The sequence below is a fragment of the Anarhichas minor genome, unplaced genomic scaffold, assembly GCF_050575085.1.
Source record: "Anarhichas minor isolate MPS153535 unplaced genomic scaffold, ASM5057508v1 ptg000007l, whole genome shotgun sequence".
Classification (NCBI taxonomy): domain Eukaryota; kingdom Metazoa; phylum Chordata; class Actinopteri; order Perciformes; family Anarhichadidae; genus Anarhichas; species Anarhichas minor.
In genome coordinates this window covers 13,526,843-13,549,681 of record NW_027466453.1, presented here as the reverse complement: position 1 = coordinate 13,549,681, position 22,839 = coordinate 13,526,843, and the positions used below count along the sequence as shown (strand labels likewise).

Sequence of the window (22,839 nt, the reverse complement as noted above, 5' to 3'; positions counted from 1 at the left end):
ACGAGAAACCAAAGTATGCACTGAACATAATCATTTAAGATTTTTATTGCAATTTCAAAACACCAGTCCCAATGAATCACCTTCATTTCAGTGAACAGGAAAAGAGGATTTATTTCATTATAGACGGCACAACACACTCCTGGGGTTTCACTCTCATACAATGGGAGAGTTCTCGCAAAACACTATAAAGCTTTGTCCAGTTGGACACAGGAAGGGAAGGAAGAGCAGAGTTAATAAAACCAAAGTCTAAATCAAAATGAATTAGTCACGCATCCCACTCTGTGTAATCTAAGGTTTAATCAATGACCAAAACTCCTGAGATGTATAGAAATCTTCCCCTCAGTACATCCCAAATACACTGCAGCATTTTGACACATCACACTGGCATCGAAAAGTAAAACATGGCCATTGAGCTAAAGCGGTCCCTGTACTTTTCCTCCATTGTTTTGCCATCTGCCTTCAACATTAACCTGAGACTCTCAACCGCGTCATCACATCGGTCTCCATGCCTGCTAGACTCTGAATGACTTTTTCTAATGAAAGAATACCGTGCATCCAAACTGTACATTATGTGAGAACATGTGCAAATACACAAAGCACAGGAAGCTTCTTAATACACTGCAAAACAGTCCACGCGGAACAATATATTCCTCCTCATCTGTGTTTAAAAGACAGGGTTGTGCATTACTGGGAAAGTTGATCCCACGCTTACAGCATGAACACAAAATGAATTACGGTTACGTAGTTTTAGTGATGATGCATGCTGGTATATCCATAACAAATGGATACGTAAGCAAGAACTGGGCTGCTAAAGGACATACATATAAGTACCTCACCTAGTTCTTCATAAACCACCCGAGACATTTAGCCTTCATATAGACAATCTTTGACATTAGAAAAAAAATATTATTTCCTTTTAAAACAGCTGCAATCACATCTGTGAACCCCTTTGTCCTAATATAGGCTCCTGTGGCAGGTCAAACAGAATCATCCATCTTGTATAATTAAGCTATGCATATACAACAGGCAGCTTGTTATTCATAAATACAAGATGCCACATCATATAATTCAGAAACAGAGACATAGTACATTTGAACATGCATTAGTAGAGCTTGAAATACGTGGTATAATCACTGAAAGGTGTTTATTAATCGTACACTTGTTGAAGTGTAGGTGTGCTGTATTGTTATTCTATCATCCGTCTCATAGTACGACCTGTACAAACGATGAGGAAATATTTGAGGCAATCTTTGAATCGTGAAATGTGATAATGTATTATTAATAAAAGAACAGAACCGCACTGTGTTTTAAAGTTGTCGTTGGAACTTCAATCAATGTGTAGAAGTGAAAAAAAAAATACTGTAGTATTATTGACTCATACATTACTTCCTCTCTCTCTCTGGTCAAATTAAGATTACAAAATAAAGGCCTCATTCAACATCAACTCAGCAGTCTGCCCAGCAAAGACACACTGTGCTATTATACTCACGCCATGCATACCATATGCATAGTATGTTTCCCCATGAATGAATGTCGATAATCCATTCATCACAGTTAACGAATTGTCACCGTTTAATTACACATGGGCAGCCTCTACGTCACCATGCTTCTCAACCTGGCAGGTACATTTTTTTAATTGGGAGGCAATGCAATGTCACAATAAATTAGGTGTTAGCATCGTGCGCTTCCACACTGGAAGTGTGAAGGATGGAGGGATAGTGCAGAGGAGGTAGAGAAATAAAAAGACAGGAGGATGAATGGTAACAAGGCGGAGCTTAATGGGTGGATGGGTGGATGGCTGGAGGCGACGACCTAAATGGTCCTACGGATCATTTTACGGGAATTCCATTCGACAAGAATCGGGTTCCACGTTTAGGTCAGACACGTAACATTAAATAAACTTGGACCTGTTCAGAATGTTTGTGTGAAACTACGAAATGGTCTACGACTGGATGGAGCTTTTCTAGCACTCCTTACGGTCCGTTCTCCTCCCTTTCTCTGACAGCAGCAGGCCGGATCACATCAGGTACCACGCAGCCAATCCGGCCAGAGCGGCGAACCACGTAGCGAGCAGCACCTGTCCGGTCGGGTGTCGGAGGACAGCCATGGCGAGCTGGGAGGCGTACGCCGTTCCACCAGACGCCGCTGAGGGAGCACGAAAAACAAACTTAAACAAGATCCCCCCCACCACAACACCTTTACAAAAAGCTTTATCGTGACACAGTGCTGCAGAGAGAAGCATCAAAGCGTACCCGTTTTGACAGCATAGTAGGGACACTTGTTGATGTCTCCACCCATTGCTCCATGGACAGGCATGCCAGCGTCCAGCACGTCCTCCTGGATGGTTTTACCGATCTCTTCCAACTCCTCGAACACCTGCCAGCACAAACACACAGTCACTGCTGTTATCAGGCTTGTTGCAGACTCTGTATTCTAGCAACTGCTCATGGACGAAACAACCAGACAGTAGTTTAACCCCGAGACCTCGTCCCCGGCCCCTTACCTCCATGTTGAACTGAAAGGCCTTGACAGCCTCGTCTACCAGCCTCTTCTTCATTTCCATGTCCAGCTCCAGCTCGTTCATCCGACTACGGTACAGCTGCTTGAATGCTTTGGCGCTATGGATGCCATCGAACTGGTAGAATTCGAGGCCCTCCCCCGTGGACGGCAGCTTCATGGCTCTCTGCGCCACCTTCTTCAGCACCTGCCCCCCGGACAGGTCCCCCATGTAGCGGGTGTAGGCGTGGGCCACCAGCAGAACCGGGTCCTCCTGGCCTACTTGATGAATGCGGTCCACGTAGTGCTGGGTGGCCTGGGAGCAGCGGACCTGGCTCTGCCAGTCGGGGCCATAAAAGTACTCGAGGTCACGGGCCAGGGCCTCGTGGCGGTGCAGCTCTGTCGGGAAATACAGAGGGGCAAAGTGGGAGTGCTCTTTGTTCCTTTCAATCTCCTCCTCCATGGCTGTATACGTGTAGTAGAGCGCCACGGCACCAAGCTAGGGAAGCAAGAAGGAAAAGTTACAATGTAATATTGCCCGTCTCCTTTTTCCAGTTTTTGTTGCTTCTTTTTATAACCTACATGTTTATTACACATTTATTTACGCATCTTGTTTCGCACTCCATCCCTTTAAATTGTAACAATTCCTCGCTGATTTTCTTCAGACTGACCTTGAAGAGCTCTTTGCGGATGCGTCCCCTGAGGAAGTCTTTCACAAACTGGGTGTTCTCAGCCTTTTCGTGAACCTCCTTGGTCCCCGCTGCCAGCACCTCAGACAGATCCTCAGGACTGGGGAAGAAAAAGAAGAGAAAATAAGGGGTATAATGTGTGTTTGACAGAACCACAACACAACCATGTCACAATACTGGTGGGAGATTTTACCTGAGAGCGTCTTCTTTGGCCTCATATACAGGCCCTGCTCCATTGGACACACTGGCTGTTGTCTCCATCTTCTCTGCCGACATTAGTGGTGTGTTTCTGTCTCTTAGTTCCCTAGAATCAGTCAGCAAATCAGCATTATTTACATTCAAATTACATAATTTAGCTTCATCATATTGTACATAGGAATCTTGACAAAACATGTTTATATTTGAAGTATATTGCTACAGGTGGGATCAAGGCATACGCAACAGTAACGTATGCAAGCTTGCATAATGTATCATTACTTTGACCTTTAGTTGAAGCCGTCTAAATGCGTCTCCTGAGTCAAGATTGTGTAACTGGTTTCCAGAATAAACAAGGAACAATGTCACGCTGCAGGGCCCCCTGTGGTTCTAGAGGTCTGAGGTATTGTGCACTGAAGCAATAACAACCTTTAGGGGCAACATACATATATATACATATATATATATATATATATATATATATACACACTACAAAGTACTTCAAACGTGTCCAGCGGCAGGGAGAAAAAGGCCACAGAGCAGAATGTAGAAAAAAACACAATCACAGTAAATTGCCAATTACAGTCAAATCAGGAAACAGGTGGGGGGGCTGATAACAACCCCCCCTCCCCCTAATTCTAATCACTGTTGTCACTGGTGTGAGGGTCAAAAGATGGCAGTAAGTTAATTCAGCTGCTAAGCCTTTGACCTTATTTATACTCTGAGAGGAAGATAAGGCAAAGTAAGAGTGAAAGCTAATGCGCAATCTGGCGGGGTCTGGCTTGATTTACATGGGAACTGCTGCTTCCAGGCATGAACTATATGCAGCCAAACACAAAAGCAGCAAATGCAACACAGCGCAGGCCCTTCTGGCGTTTACCATAAGTCCCAAAGAATAGCTGCTGTTGTATGAGGAGAGTTATTCTAGTGATTTAAATCCAGAACCCCCCCCCCCCCCTCGAGCCACCATTCATCGAGATACGAATGCACGTCTTGTTTGTTGGTCCCGACGTCATCTAACCTGTTAGGAGCATCGTTCTGACAACAACAGCTAACTAACTTTGCTGGATGATGCTAGTTAACTTAGCTAACAGCTAGCTAGCATTGCAACAAGCTAAACAGACTTAAGATTTCACGCGCGGGCATTAACGTCACATTACATTGCAGGCTCGAGGTGTTTATTCACCTATTTAAGTATATATTAACAGGTTAGAAAGCGTTGGTATCATATTGACATTACAAACCTTCACCCCACTAGTGTGCAGAGCGGTCCGCCTGGCCGTGTTTAACTACAAATCAGGCTGGAGATTCAGGACTGAACTGCACTTCTAACTCCGCCCCCACCCGGCTGCTGGCTGTCAGGCGCGTGCCCACAGGAAGTGCTGAGGACGCAAATTGTCGTACCACCAATGTACTACTTATGATACTTGTATTGTATTATTGTAAGCAATAAAAGATTGGTGCCGCAGGAAAGCAACATAAATTGCTGCAGCTTAACCCAGACATCAAACATGTGAGTGTGTCTCTTTAGTGCAGAGAGGATGTTAAAAGGTGTAGATAACAAACAGCAATGTCATACTTAAGGGAGTGCAGTGGAGTACAATGAATTAAACTTCTCACATTTTTTTCTGATCAGATCGACCATGAGTTTAATAACAAATAAAAGTGAATAACACCAGTATGACTAAAGAGTCACATAGCCTATAACAATACCATAAACCAACTAGAAAGACTTCATAATATCGGTGGTAAGTAAGACCCATGTGACCAACTAGACGAACTAAATGTATTTAACACAAGAACAAATCCTACACGTACTTAAACTTTATTACAATACAAATCAGCTTCATGTCATATTCGTAAAAAAATAAGTCAATGCATGATAATGGACATAATCATATGATTTAAAAAAACAAAATGGTTACTGGTAAACAGGTACAGTGATCAAGTCAATGTAAACTATTGTATGAAACACACAAACAATACGACATTTAGATAATCATACAAAAAACTGTGTCTCTTAAGGTAACAGGCTGTGCTATATACATATATATGCTAGATACTTGATCATTTACTCATGCAACCCACATCCACACGGTAATGAATACCAAGTGTGCTAGTTTACTGGTAGTATTGACTTAGTGTAAAATGTTACCGGTATTCTTGAATCATACCTCTCATATCACAAGAAGCCATAAACTACAAAATCATCACCAAGACAAAGGTCTAAGACCACATCAGCAGACCAGAAGAAAATAACCACAAGATGGCATTCACATCAAGCAAATCTGGTTCGGCAGGTTTCTGTGTCACAAATAGTTTGAATACACGGATCAAAAAGACCAATCAAATTTTTATTTTGGCTGATGTTGTAGTTTAAGTAATGTTTTGTATGGAAAGTAAAGAAATTGTGTAATAACACTTGATTGTGTTTGTTTATATTGTGCATGAGATGTTTTTGTTTTTTCCTGGAAACATTATTCCATCAATAGAAATCCATGAACTCTGAAATTGAATACCTTCTGGCTCTCTGGTGCCACTGAAATTATTCCAAAAAATGTAGTTCTTATATAACATGACAGGATTGTTGATATGCAATTTTCTTTGTTATGACAATGCTGCAGTGTCGTTTAACATGGCTTAGTTCTTATGGATTGTATGGAGTGTCAGTAGAGAGTGACCCTGGGTCAGTCACTCTTCTTTTTCCTTCTTTCCACAGGGCTGCCTGAAGACCGCGTCAGCAGATTTGAAACTATGCCAGGTTGACTCGATTGTGGACGCTTCAGTAGACACATGTCTGTCAACACAAGGCTCATACCTTGTATTTTTCTATTGTTATTTTTCTAACGCTTTTAAAATTCAAATTTACAAATTCAGCAGATCCAAAGACCAAGAAATGATAAGATGAAGCTACTTTTATGGAGTTAAATGGAGGAGTTTGGATCCACAACAGATCTCGATACCAAAATGCTTGTTGTTGAGTCAAACACTTTTGAAAAACTGAAGAAAAAAATAAATTGAAGGTGTCAGATTTGGAGAGGTGAAAGGTGGCAAAACTGGAGCAGAGCAGCTTGGCAGTGTAGTGTAAACATGGAGTGTACTGTGAAAATACAGAGGGCTTCCAGATTAACATACACCCCAAACACATTGTTGACCAATGTCCTTCTGGGACAAACAAAACAAGCTTCCTTCCTGTCACCCTGTTTACGACGTGCTGTTGGGTTATTCTGCCAATTACAGGCCTAGTTTTTCAGGTGTTTTGTTTACATTATGTTTCAAACATGCTGCTCATTAATTATGTAGGGGGTAGTTGTTTGTTTGCTGAGCAGATTGTCCACCGGGTTAATGATTGCATGCAGCGAGTATCTAATTATGTGTGTATGCTGTGTGTGTGTGTGTGTGTGTGTGTGTCAGGGTGTCTATGCTCACATGCATGGGGAAGAGAAAGTGTATGTGTGTGTGTGTGTGTGTGTGTGTGCGTCAAAGCCTGTTATTAGTCTGGCAGCCGGCTGCAGTGTCAGATGCTTGGTTGGCGTGGCAGCTGAGACCCCCCCCCCTTTTTCGCTCTACTACTGAGCCACAGAAGGCTGGTGGGGGTAAAGATGATTCACTTCCCTCCAACAGGGCCAGCAAGCTGTTGTCATTACAATAAATTGCTTTGGGAAGTGATTCTGTGCCAGCGATGCAGAACAATCACTGAACTAAATGCTCTGATTGGGGGAAAATTGGCAAACTTGATATCCTCTTGGATGCTAATTTGTCCATTTATAGATGAGAAACTCACAAAACAAAATGTTTGGCAACCATGTTCACTGAAGGATTCTTTGACTCTGTTTTGCTGCAATTTGGTTTTGTTTGTCACGCTGGTCTGCCGAGGACCCCATATGCGAGATATGCTGATGCCTTGGACATCAAAAACACTCGTATAAACACGCCTCAGAGGAAATGCAGCAGGAGGTCCATTTCACCGGACCACTCGTTGACGCAGCACTTGTGATCTGATGCTTTTGATTACATCATGGCAATCAGAAAAGCCGAATAAATGTGGCTCTGATGAGGGAAACATGAAAGCAGTACACAAGCTCAAAAAGAGATACAAAAATGACAAGAATATAAAATAAACTCATAAGGAAAAATGAATGTTTAGCTACACATGAACATGAGGTTAGTACGTTAGTAACAACGCTCCTTGTTACTGGCTGATAAAATGGAGGCACTGATCATAGCCATTCTAATTGATTGTGACATTGCCCCAGATATTTTGTTTGTATTTACTTTTCTGATAGACAGCATGTACAACAAACTAACTAAAGTTGACCTTTGCAGGAAATGCACAGGTGTAACATATGACATTAATTATGGCGTTGCTCCTTTTTGATGTGCCAGTAAGCCACAATAAATATAATGCAGCCATTATTCACGTCAATAGTTACACCTGTGTTTGAGAAGCCAATGTTTCTGCTGTGTGAAAAGTTAATAACTGTATAATGTTACAGACCATTTATTTATCATGTCTAATATCAATAACAACTGATAGCTGTGAAATGAACCTACTTCACTGGTGCTTCTGCGAGAAAGCCGCTCCAGATGAGTGCTCAAATCCGATGCATTAGCTTTCACTGCACATGGCCAACAAGAGGATCTGAATCATTTGGACCATTTACAGTGTTACATAAATCAACAACAAATTATCCCAGAGTTAGTCATATCCTATTCTTAATAACTGTAACTCACGGTGACATTTAAACAGGCTGCTTGGGAACATACTGACAAAATGTAATGATTGTTTTTATCAAAATGACAAGCAGTGCTCTTTAGAGTAGGCCTAATCATTTGCAACTGGTAGCCTAATTCACACTTTATGACACATTTAAGTCAAGTATGAGCAGGACCCGATTAATAAAAGATGCAAGCGTTCATTTTTTTCTCATCTTTCTTCCTGGTGAAACAGTGACACTGAATTTCATACAGCCTACAATCTACATGTACACATAAACAGAGAGAAAACATGGTGCGAACAGGGTACAAATGAGCTGTTGTGCACTGGCAACCCGTGTCCCTGGTAACGACAACACTTCTCGCGAGAAGTGAGAACTTTTAACGTGAGAACGGACAAACGTGACTTCCGCATCCGCTACAGTTTAGATTCCGCGCGTCTGCACGAAAAAGTTCGTTGTTTTAATGGGAAGCCGTCAACCAACGAGACATTCCATACCTTTGCGATAAATTGGTAGTTTCAGTAAATGTTTGCAAACGTTTAATTCATAGTTTTAAACCAACAGTTAAACAGTTGTTCGTGGTTTCTTGCGTGCACGAGCATGTCACTGCTGTCCCTGGTTGAGCAAGCTATCAAGTCTTGCAAAGCTGAACAAGCCAAGATTAACGACAGCATTCTACTCTACAGAGAACTATTACAGACCCGGTAAGTAACGGCATCCACCACATTGATTAACCGGTGCTCACGAGTTCACATGTCCGCGGAGTCTCATTTAAAACAAAACTCATCGGAAGTTAACAACTCTAAAACAATCATGTCAAATAAAAATTGATTTATAAATGATATAACAATGAAGATCTATTAGATGGTGCACCCATCTGGCGCTGTGGCTTAGATGGTTAAAGCGCCTGTCTAGTAAACAGGAGATCCTGGGTTCAAATCCCAGCAGTGCCTTTTCCAGCACAACATTTCTGCCCAAGGTTCCTCATTGCTGATTTGTCACTTCTGCGTAAATGGTGACTTATTATTAACAATAAATTGTCGGACAGTAAAGCCAAAGATACGTACAATAGTATGTAATTCAGAATACACACTATAATCCAGATAGTGCAATTCTATTAACAGAAAAGTCTATCAATGAACAATTGCATCGTGGGATTTTCCTCTTAACACCTCGTAACGAGCAGGTTGTGCAAATGTTATTTATTCTTATTATATATTGTTGCCCAAATTGAATGGATTGTGCTCCTCTTGATTCTTCTAAGTGTGTAGTCACATGAAGTCTTTTCCCGCAGAACGCCACAACCACAGGCGGGCTCTGATGAGACCCAGTGTGCAAATGAAGCTGCTACAGGTAATAAAAAAAACAAAAAAAAAAAACATTTGTTTGTATTATATATTAATGCAGTCATGTGCAAATGTTCTGTTCACGTATCCGGAGACAGGTTAATTGGTAAAATAACTAACCACGTGTTTGCATGCTGCTATCTTCACAGATACAGATACCTCACCAGGGGAAAAAGAAGATATGGAAATGCTTGAGCGAGCCCTGGAGAAAGCCCTTCGAGTCCGCACTGGCACAGGATGTTCTAAAAAAGCCTTGAGCAAACAATCTCCACCTCGAAAGGAACCTTTCGTCGCATGCAAAGCGGGAATGCAGGCTTCTGCTTCTGAAGAAAATCAGTCCACGTCCAGATCGGCCTCTAAATCTGCCGCTTCAAAAGAGCACAAAAAGCCCGGTACGTCAGTGCCCTCCACGCTGGGCTCAAAAACCTTCAGCTATAGCCGCTATCCTGGACAGTGCAAAACCACAATTCATAGAAACATAACCCAGAACTGTCTTATGTCTTCAGCTGGGGTCGTGGATCACCAGGCGGCAAGGAAACCACAGCAGGCTGTCTCCACTCCTTCTCATAACACAGTGCGAGTTTCACAAACAGAGGAGCCTGGAGCTCACGGTTCACTGCTGCTGAATGGGTATGTTTTTACACAACTGGACCACAAAGAAAACCACACTTTGTCGGACTCGGGGGTGAACATTGATTTGCTGTTATAATCATTCAGTTTGCCTTTCCTTCATGGCAGGAAGGTTTCTAAACAAACAGTGAAATGGAGATCTCTAAAGAGCAAGCAAAACAGGTGACCAAAGCCAGTTTTTTTTTAATACATTTTGGAGCAGATTCAACAGTTTCTGTTTGCACACTAAGTTTTTCTCTTTACACGATCTTTAGGCTATGGGACAAAGTTGTTTCCCTACAAAGGAAACCTGAGCCTGGGCGGAGTCACTTCGTGGACAGAATGAGAGCTACGGTATCCTTCCTTTTTCTAGTGAAGCCGGTCGGAATGAGCTGGAAGCCTCGCACTTGTTTTCCATGCTGTTGAGTTTGGAAACGTACTCTGTTGTCGCAGTTACAATTCCACTGAGCACCGGTGTGCAGCAGAGTGCGACTGTCAAGAGTCTGCACAAATTCGATGAATACACTTTCAGTGTTGATACCCGGCGTGTTTGTCCTTGACCCCTGCCTCTCTGAACCCTCTAGTTCCCCAGGGATTGGCCTCGTGGTTCCCCAGATCAGACCAGGTTTCTGGTCGACAGGCTGACTCACCAAGGGCAAGGCCTCACCCAGCACCTCCAGACAACGGAGCTTTTGGCCAAACAGACGCGGGAATCAACCACGGAGCTGGGTAAACCGCCTGAACAGCTGATGCACGCAAACACACAGAATCAGGAGCGGTGGAATGAGGAGAAATGAAGGCGATTGATGACACAAGTGTGTGTGTGTGTGTGGGTGATGAAATGATAATTTGTGAGGAAGCTGCTCAGGGAGTTGGCAGTAAGTGACTTTCTGAGAGCCAATTAGACTAATATACGAGTGATGAGCCTCCGCCAATCATGCTCAGCAGCCTGGAATGAGCAGTTGAGATATCTTAAGGTGACATTATGGAAATGTACCAATACCATCCTTTTTTTCTCCTGCTGTGTCTATCAGAAAACGGGAGTAAAACAGGTGGGTCAGATTTGATCTTGGATTTCATGTCAGATGAGGTCATTTTGCACCTTTTTTAGGACCTAACGATTTACACGGAAGACGCAGAAGCACTGACCAATCAGGGCAGAAAGTCCAGAAGGGGGGGGGGGGGGGGGGGGGGGCTTAAAAATAGTGTTCTGTGAACATTAAAGCATGTAAACATGTACTAGTAGAAACCCCAAATACAAGTATGCACCAGAAAATAAGCTTGGTATGTCTCCTTGAAGAGTCGCACGGACTACAAACATGGGACTAATTAACACAGGGGAATTAAACCAAACAGCTCTACAATCTCCTGTAATAATGCTGTTTTATTGTTGTGTATTTCTCTGCAGGTGGTAAGGCAAACAGCTACGATTCCTGTCTGAGGTGTCCGATGACTGCAGCACAGCTCCAGAACTTTGCAAACCAAGCGAAACGAGGTAGGAATGAATCCTGTTTCACTGTCACACAACCTACCTTTTCAAACCACGTGTTCCCTCTCAAAATAATCGCATGTCAACCTGACTTTGGTTGTATGAAGAGGGTCAGGAGCAGAGGAACATACATTATTCAAATGATTTATCCCACAGCACAGATGTTGGTAGAGAAATCCCGACCCGGTGTTTGCGTTATCACGTCTGGGTTTCAGGGTCTCATCGCTCTCTCCAGAACCTCCAGTATGTAACATAGTGTACTTCCATTACCTTCAGCGATACTGTTATAATGAAGCTGAAGGCCCAGAGATTTTCCATTCACACCACTCAAACGACCGTATCATCTTCAGGGAAGGGCTGTTGTTTATGTTTAGCAGTAATGGCTCCAGTGCAGCACAAGCATGTCGCTAAAGCCGGTGTGAGAGAGAAGTTTCAAGTCATTTCTAGCTCCCTGCTCCCCCCCCCCACACACACACACACACACACTTCCATCTTGTGTTGCGAGCACATGCGTCCAATCTAGCGTCTCACATCCACATTCCACTGAGTGGTTTATTTCTGTGAGTTTTATTTCCAAGCGAGAGATTAATCTGTTATTGCATTTTGACGACATTTGAAAAATGATTGTGGATGAATGTGGCGTGCTAACGAGCTAATGCAGCCTCTCCATCTTGGCGCATGGAAAATGAAAACAGAGCCGCAGTGAAACCTCAGTGCCAGATCAGTACTTTCCTTGGCCTCGACAGATCCCCCCCCCCCCCCTGTGACGGTGGGGTTTTCAAAGCTGTCTATCCTGGCGTGGCTAGGCAAGGGCCTAGCTATTTAAAGCTGAGGCAGCAGAGCAGAAAAACGTTTTAGGGTACGGTTGCTCACGCTCGCGCTCTAAAAATAACCATATTTTCCATCAGAGTGGGAAGCATGGGATCGATGGAGGCCAGAGGGAGGTTGTCTTTGCCCCACCGGGGCAATTGGAAACGGGATGACCGCAGCCCTGCCGCCGACTATAACCTACACGACAGAGGCCGAACTCCGAGAGCTGGAGACGCTGAGGATGAGGGTGTCGCTGCTGCAACAGGAGATTGACCTCGAGCAGGTGAGGGGTGTGGGCTTCAAACACCTGGTGAAACAACAGTTCAGACACCTGATTGTGTTCTGTTCTGAGTTACGGTGAACATCTGCTAAGGAATAATGTGCTGACCGCCTCTTCTTCTGTGTGACAGGCTATGTTGGACACCCTGTCCCCTCAGCTTTCCTCTATAGTACCTGGGCCTGGATGTCCCAGCCTCAGTGTGCTGAGACACATGTACTCCCTGCTGGGTGAAGGAGGGGAGCGGTTCCCTGCCATTGTCCTGGACTGTGAGCCTGACTGACTACGGAGCATATTACACATGTTACACACATAAGATAAATAACATATTACCTCTCAGTATAATGCAATCCAGTGTACCACCAGTTGAATCATTCCCTTCTGACACTGTCAATAAACTTGGATTCACATTGTTTTGATTTATATTTTTTGACATACGTTTACTACATGATACCAGCATGTAGCAAATACGTTTCACAGTCTGGATATTTGTAATTCCAGTTCATCTTCTCAAATATATTTCAGCTTAAACCGGTTAGGGTTTTTTATTTAGCTGATGATTGATTGCTATTTCTATGTTTAAATTATATTTTGACGCAGATTTTAGTTGTATAATTGTACTACGTAACAATTAATACCTAGAATAACATGTCATGGAAAGATGTGACCCTAGGTCGGTAATGGAGCTCTTGCAACACTGCCTGTACCAGCAGGTGGCACTCAATTCACAGAAGAAGTGGTCATGGAAGACACTAGCAGGTGACTTGTGTTAATTGCTTCAATCAATCAATAAACAGCCAGATGGATTCAGTCCGTGACCTAGAATTACATGTGGAAATAAGACTTCGTAAGATACTAACAACTATTGGCTCTTCGTCCTATTTTAATCACGTCTTTCACAGAAGGCGGTGGGGACGCGGTGATAGTCTCATCCTCCATGTGCTCTTCCTACTATCTGGCAAATCAGAGATTCTGTGGAGCTCACGGGGTGAATGAATGTGTTCGTTAGTCATGAGACGGACCTGCAACCTCTCCACTGTGAACCCCCCCCCCCCCCCCCCCCCAATACTCCACCATAATGTTTCTGCATCTGGTGTGTTTGATTTTATAAATCTACATTGACTGATGTGTAATGCGTATATGGGGCCAATGCGATGCCTCTGTGATCTAAGAAGATTGGTAATCGTGGTTTTTGCCCCCGCCCGCGAATGCTGTGTGAGGGCGTAAGTGAGATGCAGAAAGGCTCGGAGAGGCCTAAAAGGCTTCGTGCACACAGATGACGTGTGGATTGCAGGGGCTGTGCCAGACTGGGCAACAGGTGGCGCTGGGTTCACACAGCAGGACGTGGGTGTTTGGGCCTTACTACACTCATGTACACACAAAAAGCAGGGACGTGCACACTCAAAGCCGGCTGAGTCACAGAGATGCCCAGGGGCCTGGATCGCTGAGTGCTGCAAGCTGGAAATGGCATGTCTCCCTGAGGAGAGGAATAAAAGGATTATAAAAGGGAGGTGAAGATTTTAGCTTCAGATTTCTACCCGTGTAGAAAACAACAGGAGCACACCGACGATGGGCAACGTCTCCTGGTTGTAAATCAGAAATACGGTCACACATGTTTGCAAGATCTCCTCCTCCAGAAGTGTCTCACCCCTCGTGGATTGCGGTTGTACGGGACTGTGGAAATGTGCTGCAAGCTTCTGGTCCGCCCTCGCGGTCTTGGATCGGTGTGTGTGAAAGTAGGAAATGAGGAAGCCGGGAAGCATCCTTGAGATCATGTCAACACTACACACGGGTCCCAGAGGGAGTGGTGCCTACGCAACTCAGCCTTCCTCTGACCTGCATACATCAGCTGCTGCCTGGCTCTGGCTCTGGCAGAGCTCTCCCACTCCCACCAGCATGGCCCTGCCCAGGTTACCCGTGTCTCACGCGTTTTGTCCCGTTTGTTTCTCACGCCTCTTTTTGTCACATAATGGAAGAACGCAGTCAATTATAATTTCCATAGAAGAAGCTCCATTTTCTTTCCCATGAAGACACGGCTGTGTGCCACACGTAGGCTACTCTCACTCAGAGTGGGAAGGAGTTGAATAGTCTTTTCTTAGTCATTCACATTCCTTCCTACTTGTACTCTTTTTCTTTCACCCTTTTTCCTTTTTGTTTTAGCCCTAGTCAACTGCAGTGCTGGAGTCCCAAGTAGAAATCCACAGAAACTGAACAGGGCTACCAAGAATCCACTTCTCTCCTTTATATGCCCATTGAACATCTCTTTTCTCCGGCGCCCCGCCCCTCGCAAACACATTCCTCACTTCCCCTCTGTCACTCCTCTTATTGCTCTTCTAGCTCTGTTCCAGAGTGAGCTACAGCAGGGATCGTTAAGTGGAAAGTTCACCCCAAAATAAGAACATCTTTTTCCCACCCACTGTGCTATCAATCTAGATTGTTTTGGTGCGAGTTGCCTAGTTTTCGGCCTTGGAGATGTCTGCCTTCTCTCCAATATGATGGGACTATATGGCACACGGCTAGTGGTGCTCAATGTGTATTTCTTTATTTTGGGGTGAACATCCCCTTTAAGTCAGCGTGGTCACCAGTTGTTAGGGTTCATTATTTGATACACCCGCTATTTATTAGGTTGAACTTTATTTGAAGGCAAAGCAGACAGTGTCTAAACTAAGGAGCAGTTTTCCTGTTCATATATGGAGGCAAGTTGGGCATTCCTATGAAAATAGATGCCCCTTAATCCTATGCTATGGTTATGGATGCATAGAGATGTTTTTCTAAACTCATAATTACATCGTATTGGTTGCTGAGTTGTTCCTCGTGTCTCTTTAGATACTCAAGATGCCATGCACTACGGTTTTTATACCTGCAAAGATGACTTTTTAGACCTGTAGTGTGGTCAGATATTTTTTGTGACACAGCTCTCATGCATAGCAAAGAGGCATGTTGTGTCATTATAACACATTCCTCCTTAAATACACTCAAAACCACCATTCTCTGTTCTGAGATTTGTAGGAAACAATACGCATCCGAAAGCCATTCAGCAACAAACTGCCATAATCAATATTAAGTTCACAGTTCATTTTCAAGAAGCATGGAAGGAAAAAAGAATTGAAAAATCCAGTAATGCCTGAAGATAAAAACAAAGACACATTTATCCTTCCCTTAACATAGCTTTTTAGATGTGGAGGAGGGAGATTGTCTGGATTGATTTTCTCTTGGTGAAAGAGAGAGATGGTGGGGGATTAACTACTACTTGGTTACCTTCCATGCAGCGTGTGTGGGTGGGAAAGCAATGGGGGCTGCCTGCGTATTTCTGTCACGTGTGGCCAGGCTCATTAGTCTATACACTTACATTACAGAGGCATTTGATGTCCTCCTGTAAATCAGTGTCTTCAGCACGGAGCAGTGTGTGGGTGGTCATAGGATTTCTGTTTGATGTTGGTGCAGTGGAAACACCATCACTATGTAACTGTCATGTGGAGGTGGCTGTGATTGAACATTTGTGCTGTTGTGGTGCGAGGTGAGATGGAAAAAGTAACTTTCCAATCTGGCATTTTGTGGGATTCCCCCCCTTTTTTTTTTTTCTCATTTCCACGCGGCAGTGAGCTTCCGTATTCATATGTATTTTACAAGGCAGGAAAAGAAAAGAAATGACTGCAATTGAGAGTCAGTGATTGGGAGATGAAGAAAAGATGGAACTCTTCTCCCCTCCCCCTTCCTGTGCGACGTCAAACCCTATTCTCTCTGCTTCAATGATTGACGTCACACGAAAGGAGACCAATCAGAGCTCTCAGACTTCCCTGTTTATCTTGCCCAGCTCCTCCCCTTGCCATGGTCCTTTATATATCCCCCGCCACTACAGTCAGCAGAGTGTACAATGTGCTGCCAGAGAGCCGGCAGAGAGACAGCAAGGGAGAGAAGGGGAAAGTGTGAGTGGATTTCAGCGCTGACTTGGAAGCCTTCATCTTCAGTCATTTCTCCGGTGTCTTAGAAAGCTCCTTCTCCTTTCTCTCTTTTTGTGCCTTTCTCTATTTCTTTCTGCCTCTCCAGGCCAGAGCTGACTGCGAACGTGATCCAAGAGGCCCACGCTGCAGCCTGGCTTCAGGATCCCCCAGCTCACAACATCAGGATGGGCTGTACAACAGGCCACCTGGCTTGCCAACCCCAGACCAACACGGGACAGGAGGGCCAGTCCCTGGAGGCTGGCGGGGCCAAAGTCCCCGAGGTGCTGTCCTCTCTGGAGCGTCTGTCCCAGGCCACCGGTGGCATGGAGAAGTCCTGGTACCGCTGCATCTTTCCCTTCGGAATCATCTCTCTGGTGATCGGCATCGCGGGAACCGGGGTGACCTACACCTATAATGACCTGCCTCAGACGAAAGTGGTGTCGGTGGTTCTACTTGTCATGGGTGTTTTGCTGTTGCTGACGGCCACTGCCTGTTGGATTGTCCACAAGAAGAAGAGAAGGAAAAAGAAAGAGGGAGGCTCGTTTACCTCTGAGCAGTGTCCCCTGTGAAGCACATGGGGAAAAACAGTGGTAGGAACTTGAAAGTAGAGACATACCAACTGCTGGGAGCTCAAGGGTTGGCTAAAGAAGCCGCCACTTCACCTCCTCCCAGCGCCTAATCCCCTCTATTCTTTATCACAGAGTTTTGGCTCAGCTCATACCGGAGAGAACTTAAGCTGAGAAATCATAGAGAGTGGAAGTTTGTACCATTTTGGATTGACAAGGAGGGATCACCGATGCCTCACACGCTCTTTTATCATCAGACGGCAGGTGTCCAGTGTCAAAACAACCTCAGAGGAGACGCACACAAATATGCATTGCACACTACATGCATATTTACACACACGGATACATGGCCCTCGCAGTCCTCGCTCACATATGCAACAGCGGTCACAGTGGGAGCTCACGCAGACACCTAACACGCTATGCAGAGCTGCTGCCGGATTCAATGCTGGCGTCACTAGGCACGTCAGTCGCAGCATTCCTCTTGCCAGGACAGGTGACTCTCCAAGAGGCCAGAAGTGGGCCAAAGACGGCAACCTGATACCCGGGCCGAAAGAGCAGGGCACCCGCGTCAGTGGCCAGCGTCATTCACTCGTCCTGTGACACCGCAGCAATGTGTTGGGAGCTTTTTTTACGCAACGGGAGAGTGGAACTTGAGTCCAGCAGGATCTTAGTGGCATCTGTGTGAACGATGAGCCGGAGAGGGCAGAGGACCTGCTGGGGAAGTGGAAGGTGTTTGTGTGTGCTCAAATAAAGATTCTGGTGAACTGAAAGTCTGTTGGACCTTTGGGCTTCACTTCTGAGAAGCAAAAGATTTGCACATGTAGCCATGTTCACGCCAAGCGAGAGGAACTTCTAGTCAAGCAACATTTGTAGCTTCAGCTTCACACTACAAAGGAGTGGGGCACTGACTTTCAATGTGCGCACATTTACGCCCAGCCTAGTGTCTTCGTGGGGCACCTCAACCCCACACAGGACAGGCCAGGATTACTGAAGGACACTACCCGAGGGGACATGCCACTGTAGGGACACTTTGACTGATCCTGCTCCCCTAGGGCCCCTCCCTCTTGGTGCCTTGAGCAAGCACTCATGGAAAAAGGCTCTGTCGCATTCCGCCGTTTCCATCTGAACCCCTGAGAATTTCCCCCCTTGTTCGCTCTCTCTCTCTCTCTCACTCACTCACACACACACACACACACACACACACACACACACACACACACACACACACACACACACACACACACACACACACACTTTACCCCAACAGGACTCTCCTCATTCATCCCACATGCCTTCCTAAATCCCTAGTTTCTGACTTGATCCCCTCATTTCCCCATTGTTATATAGCCCAGCCACACACACTTAAATGTAAGGCTCATAGTACACAGACATTTGTCTTTATCACTCCTTGCCAAAGAAAATTGGATAGTTTTGCTCTCATTGTGGGAAGTATTGAAAATATGGTACAAGGCTGTTCTCTAGTGGATACTGATTACTGTTTGTGCTCTCAGTGTCTCTGAGGTTTCCCTTTCATGTACTTCTTTCTTTGGGAAAGACAGAGTGAATGTAGCTGCGCTCAACTCCACGGCTGTGAATAGGTGCTTTCTGTTGCTGTGTGCTCTCACAGGATGAGACACACTATGGCTTTTTTTTGTCTTGTCTTAAATATTCTCGCCACTGAATGTAACATGGGATGGAAAATACAAATCACAGAAGTAGAAAGTGCAAATCACAGAATGTATAGCTGAAAGGAGTCCAGTCAGTTTGTCTCCATGTGAAGGGCCGCGCAAAAGCACCCCATTACCCTTGAGAGCTATTATTGATCACTGTTTTGGCGATTCTGGCTACCAGAGTGGTGACGTTGCTGAGTAAAATGTGTCTATGCATCCAGAGGTAGCAGTTAACACACAATGCCAAAGACCGCCCTGGAGGCCAGCTGCTTCAACATGCAATCAGTCCACTCTCACACATGTCTTCGCGGCTCACTGTGCATTTAGATGTTCTGTTGCTTACTGGTTGTCAGCCAAACTCTATTAAGCTTGTAGAAGGGGGCGGATGAGGAGGTAATGGTGGAAGACAAAAGCAGAGCTTGGGAGGTCATTCCTTTCACTTAAAGGTGGGAGTGGAGAGCTATCCCTGCGGTTAGACCCGGTTGGGATCCGCCATCCCAAACAGAGCAGTATTATTCTTGGGGGCTATAATGCATTACTGGCAGCAGCAGTGAAAATGCCAAGATAAACGATGTGAAGTAAGTCTTCTCTGAACCTTCTTGTACTGGCAAAAAAAACATGATGTGTAAGTTCTTTTTTTTAGCTCAGTGCAGTGTAGTAAATTGTGGTTGCATACTTGTACTTGCTGATTTTCAAGCTGTATTGTGACAGTGAGTTGACACTAAATATTAATGGCAGGTGACCAGAATTAGTTTGATAGAGATGTGAAGTGATTTCCCGTCTGCCTTTTTGAAAAAACTAAAGGGAAAGTCTACCTCGCTCTGCTGCGGGGGAGATACTCCCCTCACCCAGTAGACAGCCACGCTGTCTGCCAACGCTGTTTGTCACGAGCGAGTGACAACGAAATATGTCTTGTTTGTGTGCCCTCTAATATTTGGTGCTGTATATATGACAATTTTATATTTTTACTGTATATTTTTACTTATATGTACATTGTATTTGTTGTATTAAATAAATGTTACCTGAACTGAACTGTGAGATTCTACTTTATTGCCTGAGGTGAAAGTAAGTATTTATTAAATACATCCCTTTGTATTAAACTTGCTTTCTTTGGGAGATTATTCAGAATCATCCAAAGGGAAGAGGCGATAAGCTCTCTCACAATCGATCTAGTGAGGAGACGATGAACTTACACTGTTTTTACTCTATTTTGAACAGTGTGCACATTAGATTATAGTTGTCACCTCACTTAACCATGTACATAGAACATTCAAAAAAACATCTTTGGTTGACGAGACCACCTCAGCCTCCCCTGTGCTTGAAATTTCGATGCTGTATATAGACACATTGCCATGTGCTGCCAGCTTGAATGACTTGGTCAGATACCCAGAGACATGTGTGATCCTTTGGTTGTTAGGAAAACAGGCGGGCCAGAATCGAGCAGAATAAATGACACCCTCTACTGGCATAATGATAACACAGGCAAACTACCCACACATTGACTAACCTATTATTATGCGTTGTCATCGCACAGGCCTGTCCAACTGGTTCAGTTGGTTCAGTTCACCAGGAGTTTATTTTGTATTTCATTAAGAAAGAACACGTTTGATCATTCAGTGGTAACTGTGCTGGGAAACGGCTTTGGGTGTGAAGGGAGCAGTGTTTAGGTCTGAATAAAGAGGCCGACGGGGGGAACAAGTGCAGATGAAGTGGAAGTGGTCAGCTGGACTGCTAGGGTCAGCACAGATTACAGGAAACCAGATGGGAGCAACTCATCCGCCTCTCAATTTCCAGAACTTGGCTTCAAACCTGAGCATTCAGTGCTATTTGGCTTTTATCATAGTTTGAACTATGCAAAGCTGACATCAGTTTAAAATGCAAAGCCAGAAAAACAGGCAGCACGAAGTGACATCACAGAGTCTGGATTTGATTCCACGCCTGATGACTTCATTCATGTTTTATTCAAATTCCCGATCAACAGCATCTGTGCAAAATTCTGTCTTATTGAATTAGTCACTGCCTGCTGTGACATTTCCAAATTATGCTTTTGTTACATTTAAATTCGGCAGCGGTTTTGGAGACACAGGTGTGGATGGAAATCACACTGGCCAGACAGTCAAATTAAATCACATGCAAAAATGAAATTAAAATGCAGTCTCAGTGTAGATAGTGTAATAGAATCATATGTGATGAGAAGCTATTGGATTGAATCACTCGCATACTTAAAGAGAGTACGGAGGGGACTGTCACATGCACCCAACGCTGATTGTTTTTGATCATTTCTGGATGAAGAGGAATATGACACATTGCCAGACAAACAAAAAGATATTACAAAGTGTTTTTCTACCCCCCCCCCCCCCCCCATGAATAACCGTACTTCCCATCTTTCTCTTAATCTCCTCAACAAATGTCCGCCTTATAGATAATCAAAAGCTTTTTTTCAAAATGTGTTCTGCTCTGTATTTCATTAATTAATACCTCGCTGCATCAGGAGCGCTCCTATGAAGTCATCGCTCTCACATCAAACCCAATTACTTCCTGTGGGAGGCGGCAGCTTTACAACAACACATTTTCAGAAAAATTATGCTATAAATAATGATTGCTCAGGGAACATAATTGTAGACTTGGACCCACTGTTTAGTGAGCACATTGTGCATTGTTTTATTGGTATAATTGTTTTCAATTTAGGCTGAAAGCATCAACCGATCGCTTTCCCCTATAGCCATTACTGGTCACTTTGTGTTTTACTGAGAAAATGGTTGGGGTTTCTATGGGAACAGTAACTGCATCCAATTGACGATGTCACAGCCTCTGCCCCGTCTGAGGTCACTCACAAGATAATTGAATTATACAACACTTCCAGTAGACGCAGCAAGAATGACATGCCTCAATGAATACAGACACACAGGCTGCAGTTCGCATTTATAGGAGAACACGAAGAATTGTATTAATTAAAGGGCTTGCCCGATAGGCTGTGAAATATATATAAAAATATTGTTTGTTTTAAACATACAATACATTTTCTTCTACTCTTTTTAAAGACAACCATTCAGTGATAGGTCATATTGAACTAAAGCTATTTAAGGTGATGATGAGATTGGATGAGCTGCAGATCAATAGTGAGCCTGAAAGGAACAAATGATTACTACTGGCAGTGTACTCTGCTCTTTTACCCTCTTCAAAAGACCAGCAAGAGGACACTATTCAGCCAAAGTCTATTCCCAATGGGGATCCAACACAATGGTTTTAATCATGCTGTCATTTCTGCAATTTCCTCAAAGGCAGCTGCATCAGAGTCCAAAACCAATCTGTGGCTCTTCTTTTGAAATCTCTGCTCTGTCAAATATTGATGAATTGATACATTGTAAGTGTGTGTGTGTGTGTGTGTGTGTGTGTGTGTGTGTGTGTGTGTGAAATGTGCGAAAGAGCAAGGCGACCGACAATATGATTTCCTATTGTGCTGCATCACAGGAACACATCAATAATCATATTTGCTCCACCAAAGTTTTCTTTCTTTACATTTTACACATTTCTCTTGATTAACCCAGTATCATAGCAATTGAATATGCACTTCCCGCCTCATCTTCTGTGGCAAAGATTTCTTTAAGACCCAACTATCTTAAAATTCACTCTAAATTGATCAAAAGGGATTTGAAAGCATTACAGTGGCTTTTTAAAAACAACATTCTGACCATAACGTGGGGAGATTAAAATACAATTTACAGAAATGATCATCAAACGGCTTAATGAATAAATAAAATGTTACATTTTTTTGTTTTTTTGTCAGCTTAGCCAAAACGGTCAAAAATCTAATAATGCTCACTTCACGAGCAATCTTTTTTGTGCTTTTTTCATCCAACATTTGCTATCTCATCGTGCCATGGACAAACACAGGCCAGATCAGGTCTAAGAAAACAATGTGGTACCAGGAGCCTGTGTTCAAAGCACCTTCTCTGCTTGTTGTTGGAATAGTTTCGGTATTGCCATAATAAAAAGTCATCTCTGGATTTGTTCGACGCTGTCCCTTTAAACG

The 22,839-nt window shown here is 44.0% G+C and overlaps 3 protein-coding genes and 1 non-coding gene across 4 annotated transcripts; 3 read left to right on the top strand and 1 right to left on the bottom strand.

The window, feature by feature from the left end:
• Positions 1 to 29: 29 nt before the first annotated feature.
• hmox2b (heme oxygenase 2b) lies at positions 30 to 4,682 on the bottom strand. The gene is made up of 6 exons (XM_076085956.1): positions 4,625 to 4,682; positions 3,379 to 3,489; positions 3,168 to 3,285; positions 2,504 to 2,995; positions 2,253 to 2,376; positions 30 to 2,145 (listed from the first exon to the last, which is right to left on the bottom strand). The coding sequence occupies exons 2-6, from the start codon at positions 3,459 to 3,461 to the stop codon at positions 2,018 to 2,020; spliced, it is 945 nt and encodes a 314-aa protein (XP_075942071.1). The 5' UTR covers positions 3,462 to 3,489; positions 4,625 to 4,682; the 3' UTR covers positions 30 to 2,017.
• A 3,821-nt stretch (positions 4,683 to 8,503) lies between these two features.
• Positions 8,504 to 13,042, top strand: tedc2 (tubulin epsilon and delta complex 2). The gene is made up of 10 exons (XM_076080511.1): positions 8,504 to 8,802; positions 9,393 to 9,451; positions 9,594 to 9,836; positions 9,951 to 10,074; positions 10,183 to 10,236; positions 10,329 to 10,407; positions 10,638 to 10,782; positions 11,462 to 11,548; positions 12,451 to 12,635; positions 12,763 to 13,042. Exons 1-10 carry the CDS (start codon positions 8,699 to 8,701, stop codon positions 12,910 to 12,912), a joined length of 1,230 nt encoding a protein of 409 aa, XP_075936626.1. The 5' UTR covers positions 8,504 to 8,698; the 3' UTR covers positions 12,913 to 13,042.
• trnat-agu (transfer RNA threonine (anticodon AGU)) lies at positions 8,978 to 9,051 on the top strand. Its single transcript has one exon. It is a non-coding gene; the product is annotated as a tRNA-Thr (tRNA).
• A 3,713-nt stretch (positions 13,043 to 16,755) lies between the features above and the next one.
• On the top strand, positions 16,756 to 17,139 carry LOC142940405 (uncharacterized). Its single transcript, XM_076083074.1, has one exon. It carries the CDS (start codon positions 16,756 to 16,758, stop codon positions 17,137 to 17,139), a length of 384 nt encoding a protein of 127 aa, XP_075939189.1.
• The last annotated feature ends 5,700 nt before the right edge of the window (positions 17,140 to 22,839 follow it).